This window comes from Pogona vitticeps, chromosome 8 (genome assembly GCF_051106095.1).
Source record: "Pogona vitticeps strain Pit_001003342236 chromosome 8, PviZW2.1, whole genome shotgun sequence".
Classification (NCBI taxonomy): domain Eukaryota; kingdom Metazoa; phylum Chordata; class Lepidosauria; order Squamata; family Agamidae; genus Pogona; species Pogona vitticeps.
In genome coordinates this window covers 4,863,186-4,883,414 of record NC_135790.1, presented here as the reverse complement: position 1 = coordinate 4,883,414, position 20,229 = coordinate 4,863,186, and the positions used below count along the sequence as shown (strand labels likewise).

At 43.5% G+C, this 20,229-nt stretch overlaps 1 protein-coding gene across 2 annotated transcripts in view; it reads right to left on the bottom strand.

The window, feature by feature from the left end:
* Positions 1 to 20,229, bottom strand: part of SORBS3 (sorbin and SH3 domain containing 3) — a 58,997-nt gene that overhangs the window by 30,443 nt on the left and 8,325 nt on the right. For both annotated transcript variants that reach the window (XM_078379664.1, XM_072979161.2), the window contains exons 2-4: positions 6,571 to 6,675; positions 3,051 to 3,308; positions 82 to 205 (exon numbers count right to left, since the gene is read on the bottom strand). In XM_078379664.1, the coding sequence (XP_078235790.1) occupies positions 82 to 205; positions 3,051 to 3,308; positions 6,571 to 6,615 (427 nt within the window). In that variant the 5' untranslated portion in view covers positions 6,616 to 6,675. The remainder of the gene's footprint in view (positions 1 to 81; positions 206 to 3,050; positions 3,309 to 6,570; positions 6,676 to 20,229) is intronic.

Here is a 20,229-nt window from a genome sequence, read left to right as displayed (position 1 = left end):
TAAAGGAGGCAAAGGGTGACAGGGTCCCCTTGTGTGAAGGTAACTGGATCCTGTCCTCCTTTCTTGACTGGAATTACTTACCTGAGTTGTTCCACTGGGTTGTTTTTGGTGGCTGGGATATCCCGTTGTACACAGTGCGAGGGGCCGTGTCGTGGAACTCAAAATTCAGAGTATTTGAACCACAGTTACGGATCACAGGTACTTTCTGAGGATGAGTAGAGCAAAACAGTCCATTAGCACTCTGCTTTTTTCTTTCTTTCAGTACATTTCAGTCTTAAAATGGGAGTATATTGAGATTCCTCAAGAGAGATGCACACAGGGAAAACATTTGGATTTCCTTCATTTCAGTTTGTTTGTTTTTTTTTGTTTGGTTTTTTTTGTAGGGACATGATTCTTCTGTTTTCAGGTCAATTTTGCATAGTCCTTTTGTGGAACCTGAAAGGGATACACTTTTTAAAGTTCTTTTGATACGTTTCCCTCATTTTCGTTTCTGCTACTAGCCCAAATAAAGCCCTACAGAGCTCTCAAAACTACTCCAAAAAAGCAGGGGCAAGGCAACAATTATCAACTCCAAAAGTGGGCAACAACAACAATACATGGAAAAGAAAAATCAGTCATCATCAGACCTAGGCAGCCACTAGCTGTCCTTTTAGAGTTCACAGTTATCATTACATGCCCGTCGTCTTCTCATCATCAATTAATTGGAAGGAAAAAGCACAGGGGAGAAAGAGAAGTCATTGTTATGATCATCGTCATCAGACCTATGTAAGGTGGCCTTACTTTTGATCATCATTGCCATCATCAGCAATCATTGCAGGCTGCTGTCAGTGCCACCCACAGCAACAAATTCTTCTCAGAGCGCATAAGAAGCAAGACAAGTAAAACAGAATTTAACACAGCCCTGTTTAGAATGAGAACTAGCACATTATTTGTATATCATACCCTTGTAAGGCCAATTGCCTAGATTTTCCAACTTCCAAGATTCCTTCCTTCCAAATACTGGTCAGAATGCTGGTGGCGATTTATGCTGGCATTAAGTGCAATTGCATAAATCACAGTGGTGAATTGGCACTAATTAACAACCTGCCACTCACATTCTTGATTGCATGTGAGTCACATGCCTTGTTGCATGACTAGGAAAGCAAGTGGCAACTAATTAATTAGTGGCATTCACTGTCATAATTTACACAAGTACACTTATGCTGATGTATACATCTAACAGGATTCTGGCCACCTTCTTTTAAGGACTCCTTTTTTGGGGGGGGGCAAATACAAAGGGCACGTGTACACTTTGACTTTTCTATCTAGTACACATTTCTTTATCACCAGAAAAGCTGGAGAGCACAAACAGTTCGTGACAGCATTGTCCAGGCTCACCTGTCATCTGTGTGAGCACACTGGGAATTTACTTCCAGAGACAGAATAGTGCTGGACAAGGAACAGGGGATCCCATCTCCCCACATCTTCTCTAGCACAGGAGAAAGAACATCTGACAAAAGCATATATTTAGGTCTGCCTCTTAAGCCAGCTTGGACCAAGTCATCCTGGTAGAAGTTGACTGGGTATCTCAAAAGGTTGACCTTCAGTGACAGGTTGGGGGTCCTCCCTGTTTCTGAGACACCCAAACAGGCCAATGATGCAATGGTTGCAAAATGTTGTCTGATGGACAAGGGGGGGAAAAAACCTAGATAAGTGTGAAGGAAGAGGCATGGAATGAAATGGATGGAAAAGGAAGCAGCAGGAAAAGACATATAGATATAAAAAGAGGCCCAGGAAAGCTCTCTCTCATTCTCTGAATAGGTCATTTCCTTTCTGCACAAAGAGCTGGGGAAAACAAAACAAAACAGCCTCATGAGGAATGCTCAGTAGGCACCAACTGCTGACAAATTTGGGGGATAAAGAACAGAAAACAAAGATGGAGTAGGAATAGAATAAAGTACCCTGGTAAAGGGACATGCCTGGTTAGGTAAATGCTGAAACGGGAGCATTCCACATTGCAGTTATTTATTGCAGGTACGACTTGTTTCCATGATGGATTACAATGTGCATATAGGAAAAAAATGCTATATATTTTCTGTTTGGCAATATTATTACTAATATGCCACTTTTCTGGAAAAAATCATTCAAACCTGGATTTTAAGAAAGTGAGCATTCATTAAATTTATAGTTAAAACTACATACCCATAGCAGCAAAGTTAAAAGCACAGACTAAGATATTGTTGCAAAAGATTTAAAGGAGGCACCTAAATGCCAAGCAAGTGTGTATTCCACAACTTTGACAACATCCCTTGAAGGCCCTGAGAGTTTTAACATCCAGCCATCTGTCTAAACTCCTAATTTGATCTAAACTCATAGAGTTTATAAAGGCAAAAAGGATTATCTCTACACACAGCACATCCCTTCCTCACCTTGAAACAATTCGGGTCAGAAATAGAGAGATGTAGCCTTTCAGATATTGTTGGCAGCAGGTCCCATAATCTCCTCCATTGACTACGAAGGCTCTGGATTATGGGAGACGCAGCTCAGCGAGGGTGGAAGGATGAGAAATGCAATAGCTCAGTGGTTGAACTGCAGTACTGCGGCCATAACTCGGCTCATAACCTGGGTTCAATCCCAGGTAGCTGGCTCAAGGTTTCATCCTTCTGAGGTCAGTTAATTGAGTGCCCAGCTTGCTGGGGGTGGGGGAAATGTGTAGTCTGCATAATTAAATTATAAACTGCCAGAAGGTGCTTTAAGTGTTACATAAGCAGCATGCTTTTTTAAAAAAAGTCCCACCTTAAATTTAAGATTACCTTTAGCTAGTCTCTCAGCCTTGGTAATACAACAATCTTATTTCCTTAAATATAAAAAGACCAGATTTCTGTTCACGGATCTCTGCTGTCCCGTATAGGTATACGAAAGATTCTCTATATAAATTAATTTTTTGTTCTCATTTCTGGTAGTCCAGTTGCACTGGAGTATGAGTGACCCTGCTTAGACAGCAAGCAAGCCTCACTTATCACACATACACACACATAAACACACACACACACACACACACACACACTCACCCTCTGCTGCAAAGGGACCCGCACAATTTGGGGTGTAGATGTAGCCTGAGGAGATACTCGGTTTGTGCTGTTGACGAGAGACGGGTTTTTCTGGAGGTGGGAAGGGATGAAGTCATCCAGGCTGAGGTCCAGGGCTGCCTCAGGTGTCCCAGTCTCTGTGTGACGAGATGCCAGGTTGCTGAGGGTGGGCCTTCCTGCCGGGAGAGGAGAGAGGTGGTTGCCATGGTCAAGATGATGACGCTCCGTGGACGACACACCCTGCAAGGTTTGGAAAAAAGAGATGGTTATTTAAGCCTTTTGGACTGGGTCTTATGTGGACGATACCATGAGAAGCACAGCGTACGTACACTGGAGCATAAGACTTGTCCAGGATAGTTCACTGCCTGGGGTGAAGTGGCAGCCAAGTTATTCTGGCAGATGAAAGAGGAAATTCCTAAAGCACCTCTCCCCATCCCTCAGCAGTAAAACACAATAATAAAGAAATAAATAAATAAATAAACAATTTCATGCACACAAACTGTTAACCTGAGGCCTCACTCTGCCTCCAGAGAGGGCTGGCCTAGTTTAAGCAATGATCACTTCCATTTGAACCCGTTTTGAAACCACTGCAGGGTCCAGTCAGAGTGGAAACAATCTGTCTTTCCACATGTTTTTCAAAACTCTGTCTCCAAGTTCTTAATGTCAGATCTTTTCATTCTCATGCAAGTTTGCAGCATACACACAATAATCACACACACACCCTACAAATTTCTGTTCGATATAGGATGACATACAGTATCTTTGCAAAAATCACCAGCTGACATTTGATAGTTCAGGGCCAAACTCCTGTTGTTTAGCATAACAAATCACACTAGCAGGCCCACTGAATCAATGAGGATTTGTAAGTTCCACTGATTCAGATGGGCCTACTCTAACTGCAATTTACTGTGCTAAAGTAAGTCACAGTTAGAGTTGACCCATTTGAATCAATGAACTTAGGGATGAAATTGACTCTCCGAATCCCCCTGATTCAATGGCCCTACTCTAGTGTCATTTACTATGTTAAACAACAAGATTTTGGCTATGACATAATAATATTCAGTAGCATTCAGTAACAGACAAGCAGTGGTACATAACATCCATATGTGCTTGACAATGATATCTGACATTCGACAGCCAAAGGTTTATGACATCATGCATGTGATGACTGCCAAAATCAGAACAAACCACTCATTAGAATAGGTATAAAATACACATTTTGGGGGTAAAATTTCACATTCAGAATGCTAATCTCAGCTTGAAACAGGGAGCTTCTGTGGCTCTACATTTTAGCTATGGTCTACACTTTACGTGTTTTTAAATGCCAACAAACAGAAATTGAGTGGGAACATTGGAAAATGTATTAACTCAAATATTTTTAACAGACGTGCATTTCCCCTGAAAGCACCTCCTTGCAGAAAAAAAAGAGCACAGTTTATTTCTACCTCTCTCGCAAATGTGAAGGCACGAAAGCTGTGGCAAGAACAAAAAAGGGGTAACTCTAGGTCTGAGCAGATGCTGGCGAGTGGGAGGGTCAGCAATTGCAGACGGCGAGGGACGAAACCAGGGACCAAATCTTTCGGAAAGACTAAAAGTTCTCAGGAGAGATCTTGTTGATTAAACTGTGACCAAAGGCCTCGGGTAACGCACCTTAGAATACTGTGACAAATTTCACTGTCCGTTAATTCACCCTAACAATAACACTCACCAGTCATGTTGTGCGTGCACGTGTGTACATTTGCACAGAGTTACAGATCTACTATGAGATTTCACCCAGTCTGGCCTGCATTGTTTTATGGAGCAGAAGAGATGATTTAAACAAACAAATAGAGCTAATTTTCTGAAGTACAGTAAATGTGTTTGTTTGTTTGTTTGTTTTTTGATTGATTGATTGATTGATTGATTGATTGATTGATTGATTGATTGATTGATTGATTGATTGATTGATTGATTGATTGATTGATTGATTGATTGATTGATTTGATTTGTATCCCATCCATCTGGTCTATACGACCATTCTAGGCGGCTGTGTCATCTACTAAGTCCATATCTCTCCCCTACTCCAGTGAGCTCATCACAGGATATAAAAGGCGTGTGCCTCTCATCCTATTCTATCCCTCACATGCCAGGAATAGAGATATTAAACCTGCCACTGAAGTTTGCAAGAGGGATTGAACCTGGACCCCTTTGGTCTAAGTCTAAGGCTGCACTGTATTCTGCACTGTACTCATTAAACATTGGTATAACATCACTGCAACTACCTTATGCAAATTCAAATACTAATAATCGGATTTTAAAAAATAATTTGGAATAACTTAGCCTGAGTGAGGATAATCAAAAACACAGACCAAACAGGTATACATGGCCATGCATACAATGCATGCACATGAACACATGAATGCGCACATGCACGCACACATGCGCGCACACATAGAGGAGTGTCCCATAGAGATGGACAAGGAGCTGAAAGCTGTTATCAGAGTCTTCTTTTAATTTCCAGTCTTGAATACGAATTCACTTTTTAAATGCCAAACAGTGAGGTCTATAAAGTTGGTTGTTGTGGGTTTTTCGGGCTCTTTCATGATTTCAGATAAAAGACAGGTAATCAGGGTTTGAAATCAGAATGGAAATAGAGAACATAGAGAGGTCAATGTAGACACATGTGAAGAGGTGCCCATTGTAGTCGGGGACAAAGTAACTTTCAAAATAATCTACGTCAGGCCAGATAGCCCATAATTAGAAATCAAATTCCATTAGTGTTTCTGAGACGTGATTCAGGCAGACCTTCATGGCTGAGCAATCATACCTGAGCATGGAACCTCCTGATGGACCAATCATAAACAAGTCGAGCTAGTTAGCAGGTTGGAGGAGATGTGGAAAGTTGCTACTGTGGTGATCAAATATTTTCAACCTGTAAGGAACTCCTCCTTCTAATGGCAGTTTATCTATAATTGGTTTGGCCTTCAGGCTGTTTGTTCCCTCTAACTCTTGTCTCATCGATGGTGTGACTGAGAAGTGGGTTCTCGGGCTCACAGGCAGAAGCTGGAATGCTCTGCAGCAAAGCAGCGGTTCTGCCATTGAGATATAGTCTGTACTTTGTGTCTTTCTTCGAAACAAGGGAGGGACGGCAGAGTTTCCAGCCTAGGCACTCCCCTGCTGCATGTTATCTAATCATCCTTTACACAGAGTTGCCCTGAACATCACATCATTCCTTCCGTGGGAATACCAGATGGGAATGCCTCTCTTTGGCTGCCAGACAAACGCCTGACTGGAAGACCCAGGGTTTCTGCCAGAAATGGATTAAATCCCTCCTGTTATTTACAAGAGGCATCAACAGCCCCCCTGGGATTTTTAGGCCACGTCCTGGATCTATCTGTTCCAAAACATTTCCTGCCTCTCCCCCCTTAACCTGGTCACAACAGGCAAATAATGGTTAATAAAAACAGCAATCATAATAATAATAATAGCATTGTCATGAATTAAGATGTAGACAGTGGCTCACATTCAGAGACTGCAGCATCCCAGATCCAGAGTTCTGAAACACCATTGATGCTCGTCACATACAGATGTGTTCCTCTTCGAGGAGAAGGCAGCTCAGTTGTGTTTTCTGAACAGATGGAGGATAGGATGGAGAGAGAGAGAAACGTTAGTGATCAACATGGTGACTTCAAGTTGGCTGGGTGGGGCCGGTGAGTCATCAGATGAATCAGAAATGTGCTTCTCCACCCACCCCATCTTCTCATTTTTATTCATTTGTCACTTTTGTTTCTATCTTTCCCCACCATCCAGTGAGTTCACAGAGTTCACACAGCATTCTTCCACTGGAACTTCACAACTTCACGTCAGTCTGAGAGAGAGAGTAAGTAATCCAAGACAATGCAGTGAGTTTTGTAGCTCAGTCAGGATTTAGAACTTGTATCTCCCACATGAAAGTTTAATGTTCTAACACTATATCACACTGGCTCCCTAGTCATTCATTCATTTTACTAGCATGGCCAAGTGACAACAGAATGTTTAACTGATTAATCTTTTTCCTATTAATTGGACAATTGGACTATAATCATACAACCATTTAACCTGGAAGTGAATGCCACTAAACTAAACAGGATGCAAATCTGAATAAACATACAGGTAGAACTGTGCTGTCATCTAATCAAGGGTAAAGATATTTGCATGCATTATCAAACCTCAATACATGTACGTTTAATGTTCTTTTTTTGTTTTGAAATTGACTTTCAGACTTAATAGAAATATGAGGCAGCTTGCAGCTTAATAAATAGAAGCTGCCACTTGTTAGAAGAGGCCATATTTTTCATTCCCTGTTGAGTTTTCCTTTTGAGTTTTCCTCAGCTTTCCCTTTTACAACAACAACAACCAAATCAATATGCTACTACATACCAGATTAACATTATTCCACGTTGATTTAGCAACTGAAATTTTAGGGAGCAATCTTACACACACTTACGTGGAATTTAGACCCATTGCAGGAACTACATGTCTGCATCAAAGTACAGGACTGTGATGTTATTTAATTCACCTACGATTTTAACCAAATCCTGCAGTCCAAACTTTGTTACCCAAAGAGTCTTTATGCTACCATGTAGCAAGTGTAAGATACCATTAAACATAATGTTATTGGTTAAAACAGAACTAAACAAAAAGAAATATATTTTGAATAACTAAGAAGCGCAGAGAATAAACACAAGCGAAAGAGAACTGATAAGACCTAGTAAAGAAGCCAGATGCAAATAGTGAGTATGTATGGATGATGAGGTCATATAAACAGGGAGATTGGTGGGGAAAATGATATGATATTCCTTCTCATAAATCAGCTAAGTGGCCCATAGGCACAAAAATACTAGTAAATATGAGATTAAAAAATAATGCTTTTACTGCCCAGAATACTGCATTGCACAAATGGGGTTCTATATAAATCTATTAAACAAACAAACAAAAACTAATTAACTAACTAGATTATTGTAAAAGCAATATTTGCTAAAATATCCATAGAAAAATAAAAGCAGCAGCCAAAACGACATATTAGAAACCTCAAAATGAGATGCATGAAAATCAAACACAAAACACACAGGCAAAATTTAAAAGGAATTTTCTTGGTGCCTCAACCACAGCTGTCAGGAAAGCACTGCAGAACCGAGATGCTGCCCTTCATCACTCTCCCACCTCTTGATGGCAAGGACACCCACAGAAAGCCCCTGCAGATGATCTTAAGGGATGGATAAGTTCACCAAGAAAGAGATAGTACTTAGATACCTAGCTCCCAAGGTTTACCACTTGGGTTTATATTTTCAAAAGTCACGCATGGAACATATGAGATGGGAAGGTGTCTTGATGGTTCATGGTGTCGAGGACAGCGACTGGGCAGAGACTGGTTCCCCTTGACATTTAGTCCAGTCGTGTCCGACTCTAGGGCGCTATGCTCATCCCAGTCCCCAAGCCTTATAGCCAGCATTTGTCTGAAGACAGTTTCTGTGGTCACGTGGCCAGCACGACTAGACACAGATTGCCGTTACCTTCCTACCGAGGTGGTACCTATTTATCTACTTGCATTTTTACATGCTTTTGAACTGCTTGGTTGGCGGGAGCTGGGACAAGCGACGGGAGCTCCCTCCATTGTGTGGATTCGATCTTACAACGGCTGGTCTTCTGGACTTGCAGCACAGAGGCTTCTGCGGTTTAACCCACAGAGCCACCACGTCCCTTCTATCACCAACCTTACAGTTAATAAAATAATAAAATATTTGCTTGGTGCTTAACAGGTAGGAGCATTCAGGCTCACTTTCTTCCTGTGAAGAGCATTCCCAAGCATGTTACCCACCACCTCACCTCAGGTGGCAGCTTGAGGGAACCTCCCCACCCCAAAGATGATCTTCCACAAGGACACACTTATGCCAGAGAAAGGAGGATAGATGAGATAGGATGAAAGACTATTTCCATTGCAAAGCATTGCTCCCCCCCCCCCCCCCAGCTACACACAAGGGCGCTTCTGCCTTCTGGAGCTGTTCGAGTGAGTTACCAGAGCAAGGCCGACTTAGCTATTATCTACTTCTGACGCAGTTCTTTTCGGGGAGCGACTGAAACAAAGTCTCCTTTCCCCAGCTGGTGGAGCGCCCACAATGAGGTCACTGCCTGGCCTCTTCTCTTGGCCAGCACAGGGTGCGCAGGCATATAGGGTGCCTGGCCTTTCAGTGCAGCCGTGACAATGCCAGTGGCTTTATATTAATTATGCAGCCTCGAACAATGCTCTACAGTTTGCTCAGCTGTGTGGCTGCATTCTTGTGTGGGTATCCAGAAATGGATTTGGCAAGAGGGGAGGGAAGCAGTTTAAGAGTGGGAAGCAAGAATCTTCAAGATGCTAGAGCTTGGGGTGCAGTGGGAAAGGCGAAGTGGTGCCATGGAGCCAGAATCACAGCACTGGAACTTCCCGATTGCTACACACGTTGACATCATCAGCCACCCCCTCTGGCTTCTCCATTTCTCTTGAATTCGGCTGCAACCCTCATACAGTACTAACTAGAGTGGTGGTGGGATATTCCTAGCAATAATACATTGCTGCAAGCTATCATCCCTTTCGCAGTATGAGTATTTTGAGATGACTTGGACTTGAATAGGCAACTAAAGGTACAGCTAAATGCGCATTTATCTTGTGGTTTGGCCTCAGTTGGGGACAGGCTGGTTCGCTGATTTTCCCAGTGACCACAAGTCATACAGTATGTGCCATCATGAATCCGCCTACCCCTGATCAATGCCTGCTTATACGTTTTTTGTTCCTGTCTCTTTTGGTGTGGGTAGGATCACTCTGTTTTGGCTTGGTTTCAGTGTGTGTGAGATCACTGAAACTGAATCAAAGAGGGTGGCTTAAAGTGTCCCCTTGCATGAGCTGCTTAATGATCTTTAAAAATGGAAAGCTTCCTTCCCTTCCCTGACAGAGAGAGAAAAATTTCCATTTCTTTTTAACTGTTGCTGACACATCAGCAATGCGTTCAGAATTTAAAAAAAAAGACCTTTCAATACATCACTGATAGCAACAAAAAATTAGAAAACTTCCTCTCTCTTCCTCTCTGCATGGAGCAGGAAGGAAGCTTTCAATTTCTCAAGACCATCAAGTGACTTAGGGAAACTATGGAGGAGGGGACAGGTGGGTGATTTTTGTTTTTGTTTTTTCTTTCCCTTTAAAGAGAAAGAACATTGAGAGACATCGTACTAAATGGGGTCACTCACAGTGCGATGCAGTGGGTACAAGGATTGCCTAAAATGACACACTGCACTTCAAAGTGGTCTGTTTAGCATGATCTCTAGACCAAACTAGCCTAGGACAACTGGGTTATCTAGTTGCCCCCAATGATATCTCAACAAAATATTTGTTCCAGGTGAGGATGACACTCTCTTGTCCAAATCAATCAACGCTGTCCAAATCAATCAATATGTTGGGCTCTGTTTTAAAGTTTGCTTGGGGGGGGGGTGTATCATGAGCACCCCCTTTGTTTTTACCTGCACCTGTATCACTGGCTATCCTTCAGTGGTAGAACATAGGCTGCCTATTCAGGAGGCCACAAGTTGCCAGCCACAGAGACTGGCGAAACGTCAGGAAGAACAACCTTCAGAACACGGCCAAAGAGCCCAAAAAACCCACAACAACCATTAGATCCTGGCCGTGAAAGCCTTCGCGAATACATCACACTAGGGCTGTTTGGGGCCCCAGAGAACTCCTGCCAATCGGTCTAGATCAGCTGTCCTTCAGCGTGTTCTCTCCAGATGTGTTAAGACTAGAACCTCACCATTCCTGCTGGGTTTTTTAGCCCAACAAGCATGGAGAGCAACAGCTTGCTCTAGATTGTACTCAACTAAAGAAGCCCACGGGGCTGACCTCTGTTTGGTGCAAAGCCTTTCCAGTTTAGGGTGATGTTGGGATGGGGCCTCGTATTGACGGAGTCTGGCCAGAACAGGAAATCTTTTCCCCAATCCCCGGATTTAACATGCACATTTTCAGAAGATAAAACTGGGAAAACATCCAGAGAACAGCAATAAAAATGACAATGGGAAAAAGAAATGCTTGTTGTTTGTTTAGCTTTGAAATTTATAAAAGGATGTGATGTGTTTTGAGAAATGACTAGCAATGTCACAAGCAGAGATGTACTTTGCAATTTGCCCCATGCTCAGAACACATGTTATTGGTTTAACTACATTTGTATGCTGTATATATCACTTTGCTCCACACGTTCAGTGCATCATACATGGTTCTGCCCCTTCCTTCAGGACCAGCCTCTGAGCTATTGGATGATGTAAGATAATGAATGGCAAACTCAAGCTCACACAGCGAGCTTTGGGTTTAGTGAGGATTAGAACCCAGATCTTCCCAGCTTAACACATCCCCATTGACTCTGTTCCATTCATCAAGTGGCAGTATAGCATACCTAATTCTCAGCTTTTGTCTGCTAATGAGAGATCCACAATACCTCTGGCTGATGAAAATTCATTAGTCGTCTTCATGACAGCTAGACATTTTATTTTGACTGGAATGAAATTTCTCGTGGTTTTGAATTCAACCGTCAGGGAGTTTTTGGCATTGAACAGAACTACAACGCTTAAAAAATGTGTATCCAGCAAAATCCAAAGAAACAAAATGAAATGAAATGAAAACAAAAACATAAAGACTAATATATTTTAATGTGAGCTTTCGTGGACAAGTCCACTTCCTCAAACATATGAAAAAAAAATTGGACGAAATACCAAATTCACAAGTAAAACATTCAAAACATTCATTGGCTCCAAGATTCTTGGGTGTGCGGTCATATCTCATGTGCAGTCATTTATGGCCTATGTTTGGTGTTAAGTTCTATTGTAAACATTCCTACAGGAGGCAGTAAACAGGGAGAAGGGGTGGGTGGGGGTTGGTGAAGGCTGACAGGAAAGGGGATATCAGTAAAAGAAACTCAGGAGGGGGAAAGAAGCATTTATAAAAGCAAAAGAAGATAACAGGGAAACCACATGTATCAATATAGCGAATATTAACAGTTTGTACCTTTGAGCCTTGTGATGAAAAATGGGCTTTAAGTCCCTTGGTTATTTGCTGCAGCTGCCAGGGTGTCTAAAAACAAAACTTAAATGGAGATGGCCCAGATTTCTGGGCCAAGAAAAGCCAGGTTCTGTGACATTTGTAAACTGAGACTGGCATGGCATGCTAACATCACAAAACGTCAGACTCAGGGGAGTCTGATGATTCACCGGCTGCTGTGCAGCGCTTTTTGACAGCTCTCTGCGGCATGCTTGCAGTGTTGTCTTGTGCATACCTTTTAAAACTTCAGGGCATCTGCCCGCTCCTCCCTCTCTCCTTTCTGCCCTTCCAACGCAAGGTTAGAGCTTCATGGCAAGATAGTTTGGCAGAGGCAAGCTCTGTTGTCATGGAATCTGCTTGTTTAAGATCTAACAAGCAGCAATTAAGCCCTGGGCATTTTCAACCGTTAGAGCCAGCAGGGTGTGTTATTATGGAATCACCTTTACTGCTCGACAGCAATGGTACCAGGAAATATGGACAGGATGAGCAAGAAAGCATGAATATGTACCTCTCCGAAACCCCCCAAAAGCACTGGACTACAAATGCTGAGCCTGTAAGATCATGAACGGGGCATGGGGGGAAGAGGCAGGGAAACAGCCGTGTTGTGGTCTCCATCCTACTATTTAGTAAATATGGTTGTTCCACATGATTCATATACGTTTGTGTTTCATGATGACTATAGGTGAACCTGCTTGAGTCCTGCCATCGGCCCAACAAGAGAGCTAACTGTTCATTTTAACCAGGCTGGGGCCACAGCTGAAGAGCCCCTGCTTATATTGTCTCTCCTTGAGGCCTGTTATATTGGTGGGCACAAGAGGTACAGCTTTCCCATCAATGGCTGCATCCCAGAAAATGAAATGAGCTCCTTCACGGACAACTTTAAAGAGGAAGGGGAAACTCGGCTATTCTGCTCCTGCTCTTAATTAAACGGTTGCCCTGAAAATCTCTAAACTACGGCTATTATTACAAAATGTGTTATTACTGGATGGGTTTACCTGCATATTTTTCCATACTGAATGTTGAATCTTTTAAAATTGTGATCTACTTCACAGAAGCCTCCACACTTAAATACACTATATAAACTTGTGTTTTTCTGTGTGCACACACACATTTCTGTGTAGGGTTCTGTTTTGCACCCAAATTCTTTTAAACAAGTTAGCTAATATCTAGATTCCAGTATATACATGTTCAGGCTTCAAGCACAATGGTTACTTCATTTGAATTGAAATACTCGTAGAACTGGCTGGGAAAGGTCCTTGCCAGTGCCGTAAAAACATTTTCGTAAAAACATTTTCAAGCCCGTTCTACCTGTAAGTGCTACATCCATCAGTGGTCTTGGGATTCCTGGTCCCTTGTCTTGCTAATGAACCCACCCACCCCTCTGCATCTACTTTCCTTTTGTTCACAGGATGCTGTGTTGTCGGCGTTCCACACTCATTCTCAGCTAGGCTTCCTTTTCAGCAGATGTTTCAGCAGCAGAGGTAAGGACAGCGCTTTTGCCACAGCCACTCATTTTCTGATACTTTACAAAAGCATGGCTTCTGGGCCATACAATATGGTGTCCTCTAGATCAGTGGTCTCCAACCTTGGGCCTCCAGATGTTCTTAGACTTCAACTCCCAGAAATCCTAGCCAACAGAAGTGGTGGTGAAGGCCTCTGGGAGTTGTAGTCCAAGAACATCTGAAGGCCCAAGGTTGGGGACCACTGCTCTAGATGTTCTGAGCCACAACAGTTGTAATCTCATGACCATTGGTCATGCTGGCTGGACCTTCACAGAGTTCTAGTCCAAAACATCTGGAAGGTACCAGTTTGCCTTTCCCTGCTCTATCTACTCTGGGTTCCTGGCAACGACCTTGTTTCCTAGGGCTATGTCACTGTGCTTACATTCCTGTTCAAAGCCCTTTGCTGCTCCAGTTCCTCCATCTCCAGCTGTTGAAAGATCTCCTATATCAGGAGAGGTTTCCAGAGCAATCCCCCATGACTGTAACTTTTAAAAAGTGCCGCTATAAAATTTACCATCCTGTTCTTTTTGGAAATGGGGCATGTAAGGATGGCTCTCTGTGTAGTGGTGGTGGTGGTGGTGGTACTCTCGGAGGGCCCCAGGGAAGTGCATGAAGCCCACATAGCCCATGTATGGACCACCCCTGCTGTCAAGAAAAGTGTATGCCGTTTAAAGAGTCTAGGTGAAGCAGATGAAAGAGGGAGAGGTGCCAAGACAGCCAAAACCCTGCAGAGTTTACAGTTGCACTTTCATAACATCTTAAGTATTGAGGAAAACCCAAAGTGCTTCTTTCATCTTCTTTACCCAAGTTGCCAGCATTCAGCCAACTCTGGAGAGAAGGAGGGGGGGGGCAATCAAACAAGGCCAATTTTCACCCAGGTTTTTCTTCTTCTTCTTCTTCTTCTGCCCCTGAGACTTATTAACAGCATCGGAGAGGAAGCAGAGAGGAAATGGTCTAGCAAACGAACCCCATAACCATTTTAAGACTCCTTACTGAAGTCCTACAGATGCCAACTTTGACGCTATTGCAAATAACTCTTTAGCTCACCTCTCCCAGGAGAAGACGTGTGCCAGAGACCACCAGCCCATCTGGTCCAGCATGCAGTGGCAAGCAGGTGTTAGAGGGAAGCCCAAAAGCAAAGCAAGAAGAACTGGTAGGTAGGGAAGACTGCTCAGTAGTACATAACAGGCAGCAAGGTGTCTCCAGCCATTGCTTTGAAGTTGCAATTGAACAAGGTAATGTACAATTAAAAAACTGTAGAAGTACATCACGTAAGAAAGAGTTCACGTGCCGTCTCCAAGCTGAAAGCAGTAACAAGAAGACGGGGGGAAAGGAGCAGACACTCTCCTTTTGTGGTTCCACTTGCTAGTGGGAAGGAGAACTCAGGGGGCACCAAGGACCCCAACAAAAAAAACGGAGCTGAATCTGGCGCTAGCAGTGTTAAAATTTTATTTTAATAACTCTCAGATCCACTTCACACAATTGTACTCTCTGGTATTCTTTGCTTAGCAGCAGAGTTTGGAAACTCTGGCTGGGGGATTCAGTAAAATGTAATCCAAAATGTGACTTTTCCAAGATCTGATTAAGAGCCCAGATAGTTACGGAACCAGAAAATGCACACTTCGATTCACATTAACTTTCCATGCATTAAATAAAAAGAGTCTGCTATGTTTGCCACTCCTGCTTTGCTGGATTGGGCCAAGACAATGAAGCGAACCATATGCACATTCAGTGATGTGAAGACTAAACTCTGAAATGCCTCCTCTGTGAAACACTGGATCATACAAATGCTGTCAAAGAGAACTCATGAGACTCATTATAAATTAAAGAAATGGAGTGATGAATCCTCCAGTGCCAAAGTGGAAGGGTGCCACTGTCAAAACCCTAGGATATCACAAAGAGAATAAAGATGACAGACTCAGGGTATTATCTGTCCCTCACATCAGCTGACACCCCCTCCTTCGTGTCCACATGCTCCAGTTTTGTGCTGTGGCATCATTTTTGCAGGACAAGGGACATGTTTATGGGTGGGAGGAATAGGCAGACTGGACTTTTTTTTCAGAAAAAAAGAGCCTTATCCTGTTATCAGCTGATCTTTCTTCCTCTTTATGCCAACACAGAGGAAATGATGTGGGCAATGCCAGGAGTTCGAATGAGGGGGCTGAGATCTGTGTTCCTTAAAAACTGTGTTTGCTACTTCGTCTGTTGCTTGAAGAGGCTGTTAAGATACGTTTTGCAAGTCTGGCGGTATCGGGACTGTGCTTTCCGTCCGGCTGACCCCAAAGTGAAGCATAGGATGGCATGCACAAAAGACCACTGAATCTGTCTTCAACACTCAAGATAGGATGGCATGCTCCACAGCATCTGATGGCAGCAGGAAAGGTTAAAGGGCAGAAGGGAGCCTGCATCGTGCATACATCTCTCCTCCGACCTCTTCCTGCTGTCTCACAGCAGCTGCTCCCTAATTGCCACATGGTAGAGCTGGCCCTGAATTCTATCCTTCTCTGCTCCAAGGTCAATGTCTTGTTGAAAACAAGGGCCTCCCAGTGCTAGAACATACTTGCCGAAGCCTGGCTTTGAACAGTTCCTAGTTCCTTTATCATCTTTACCACCACTAAAACTGCCACAGCAGACAAAATTTCCCAGACAAATTTTGGCATAACTCATTTCCTCTGGCCCAAATCACAGCAGCACAAATAAATACTGTCACAACAAACATATTAAGAGGCCATTTATTTAGATGACATGCCAGGCTGATTTAAAGGAGGAGGTGAGTGGGAAGACTCAGGTCTCTTCCACATCATAAAGGCTTCTCTCCTTGAGAGGTGGAACATAGGGCCCTACTTACTATCTGGTTAGACCCTTTGGAGAATCTGCCCAAGCCTTCTTTTCTGGGCCTGGCAGAACTGGCAGATTGGTGACCCAGACACACAAAGGTATTTTCTACCATTTGGTAAATTGGAAAAGCCAGCGATCTGACAAGGTATTTCTGCATGAAAAACAAGCCCAGCATCTCAGAGTTGTGATATAAAGCTACCAAATTATCTTTGAGCTATGGCACATGTATTAGAGTTATATAGCCACAGCCTTGACTTGACACAAAAACGCACAAGTGGCTGTCAAATTTTCTTCATGAAAGGACAGGAAAAAGACAAGACACCAGGGTCTCAAGTACAGCCCCCCCCCATCATCTGCAACATGTTCTTTTTTAAAACTGGAGATGCAAGAGATAGAGCCCAGGATTATCCCCAAGAGTAATGTCTATGCACCACTGGCAAAATTTTTCCCCATGCAGTTAGGAATGCATATTGTTAGAAGAGGAACTTCCTTAAGTGCTGAATGATGTCCATAAGCCTTTTTTAAAAAAATCCCATCTTTGCAGTTACCGGGAATAAAGGTGAGTTTCGTCGGAAAGGTGAATTACATCTGATTGCTTAGGCACACAGTTCTGAGGAACTCCAGTTGTTGAAACGGAAGTATGCTCTCAGCTTCTAATTACTTACTTAGAATCATGTGTAATTTGTCATTGTTGTGTGTTGTCAAGTGACTTTCAACTTATAGCAACCCTAACTGGATTTTTAGGTATATGAGACGCCTAGAGTGGTCGAAATGACTAGATAGGCGGGGTATAAATAAATAAATAAATAAATAAATAAATAAATAAATAATAGTGATGATGATGATGATGATGATGATGATGATGATGATGATGATGATGATGATGATGATGATGATGATGATGAAATCATTCATTAGTACCACCATCACTGAGTGAGTTTTTACAGTGGAGCAGAGATTTGCATCCATGTCTCCTGAATCCTAGTCAAATACTCTATCCAGCTCAACACTTTACTTTGTGTAATCTAGCCGTTAATTATTTGTGCCAGGCTGCAGCTCTTCCAAGTTCATCGAACTGTGTACCCCAGATGAGAAATGGGGGAAATTAGGGTTGTTTTTGTTTTCAATACAGCCCTCAGAATCTCCCAACCAACATTTAATGTTGCCCATCTTTGGCCTGACCCGCATATTGGCTTGCCTTTTTGCTAGGCCAAATGAATCTTAGAAGGAGAGGAAAGAGGACTACCAGGGAAGAAAGCCGAAAGGCTACATTTTTGCTTCTCAGGACTATGGAGATTTTGCAACGTGGCTCTCCTAACAGCTTTGAACAGCCCTGTGTTGCAACATGACTTGCCAGGTCCATTCCCTGCAATGCCACCTCCCACACTCAAAAGTATTATGTTCCCTCTTTCAAACCCATGGCCTATGACAGAGGGAGGGGAAACAGGTTATCTACCCAACATGGTGTGTCAACAAAAATAGCTGTCTCTACCCACAGATTCATTCATACCAGCCCAGTTATTTTTCCTTTTTACTAAGTCTATGGCTGTCTCTGGAGAGAGGCTGGCATCACATTTTTGGGGTGGGAGGGATAGAGTCTGGATTTCATTACTTGGTTGCAGCCAACCCGTTCTTACCCCCCTCCAACTTTCCATATAAACATTTCCATTCCCCACCCACATGTTCTCCACACTCCCTCCGTGAATTTTATCCTTGGGCAATGCTAGCCACTGCCCAGTTTGGCTTCCTCTTGGGTTTTCCAATTCAGATATCTCTCGGCTTCGGACAGTGATGTGTGTGTGCACATTAATGTGGCTTTCTGTTGTGGTGGTGATGTGGGGACTGCATCAAATATTAAGAAAACCCATGTGCCTGGTCTCCACCAGAGATTGCTGGGTTGAGATGTCTGGGAGCAGTAGTCTAAAACAATTTCTACTTTCTGTAGTGCTTAATGCTCTTTTTGGGACGTGGTGGCGCTGTGGCTAAACCGCAGAAGCCTGTGCTGCAGGGTCAGAAGACCAAGCAGTCATAAGATCGAATCCATGCGACGGAGTGAGCTCCCGTCGCTTGTCCCAGCTCCCGCCAACCTAGCGTTTCGAAAGCATGCAAATGCAAGTACAGTGGTGCCCCATATAGCGAGGTTAATCCGTTCCGGATTAACCTTCGCTATACGAAAACATCGCTGTGCGGGTAAGTAAAACCTATTGGAACGCATTAAACTTAGTTTAATGCGTTCCAATAAGTGTGCAAACTTACCCCTCCAGCGATGTTTTCGCGTCCATTTTAATGGCCGCGGATGACCCGAAATGCCCCCCGCAGCGTTTTCGCGACCTCCGTAAGCAAGGGGAGGGCGCGAAAACGCTGATAGGGGCCATTTCGGGTCATGCGGTGGCCATTTTGGAGCCGCCAATCAGCTGTTCGGCGGCTCCAAAATGGCCGCCGGAGCCCCAATCGTCGCAAAGCGAGTGCGGCGATTGGGGCTGATCCGTATAGCGATCCCCAAAAAGGGATCGCTATACGGATTTTTCGTTAAACGGTGCACTCGTTAAGCGAGGCACCACTGTAGATCAATAGGGACCACCTCGGTGGGAAGGTAACAGCGTTCCGTGTCTAAGTCGCACTGGCCATGTGACCACGGAAGATTGTCTTCGGACAAAATGCTGGCTCTATGGCTTGGAAATGGGGATGAGCACCGCCCTCTAGAGTCGAACACGACTGGACAAAAATTGTCAAGGGGAACCTTTACCTTCACCTAATGCTCTTTGGAGGAAGGATTGCATTTCAGCAACAGAGGCAATTCCAGGTTCTATCTCTTACGTCTCCAGTTGAAAAAAAAAGCTCTTGTAGTGCCCAATGCCGTATATCTTCAGCAAGCAGTGAGAGGTTTTGGGAAGCAGTGCTTATTCATGCTTCCTTTCCTTTGGAAGGAGGTCATTAGAAGTTGACCCCTAGATATTTGTGGATTTGTTTATGGCTATCTTCCGCAGAATAGCTCAGTGAGCTAGGTACAGTATCTGGCTTCAGAGCCAAGGGTTGGCAGTTCGATTCCCCCCCCCCCCGTTGCCTCCTGAGAGAAGAGCCAGCCTGTGTAGCCTTGGGCAAGCTGCACAGTCCCAGAAGAAGGCAATGGGAAACCACTTTTGAGTCTTCTCTACCTCAAAAACCCTGAAAAGGTTTGTTGTGTTGGATAACAAATATGCAAGCTCAGTGTTAGTGTTGATGAAGTCATAACTTAAACACCCCAGAGTGCCAAACTTCTCTGGTTTCAACATGGATCTCCAGAGAAACAGGGAGCACCTTTAAATACTCAGAGAGTCCAAATCCAGCATTCTTTGAGTCCCCTATCAGTGGCTGGAGTAGTGAGGAAAACTCACCTTTTTGCAAACGGCTCCTTCCTTCCATAGTATCCAGTCATTTCCTAGACATTTTGGGCTATTTGCCTCAAATATTCCCTATAAAAAGGATACTGTTTTAACAACTTTTCAGAAAGTATTACCATCAACAGAAGGTTATGGCTTTTTAAAGTTTTATCTGGCACAAGACAAGAGTTCTGAACTTCGACCCTCCGGATATTTTCCTAGGAGCATCAGCTGGTATGATCAATAGTTAGAGATTCTGGAAAGCCTGAAGCATCTGGAAGACCAAAGGATGAGAACCACTAGGATTGGCTTTCATGGAATGCAGCCTGCTTCATCAGATCCTTCGGTTGGCTATAGCCCGTGCAAGCTTATGCTAAATAAACTTGTTC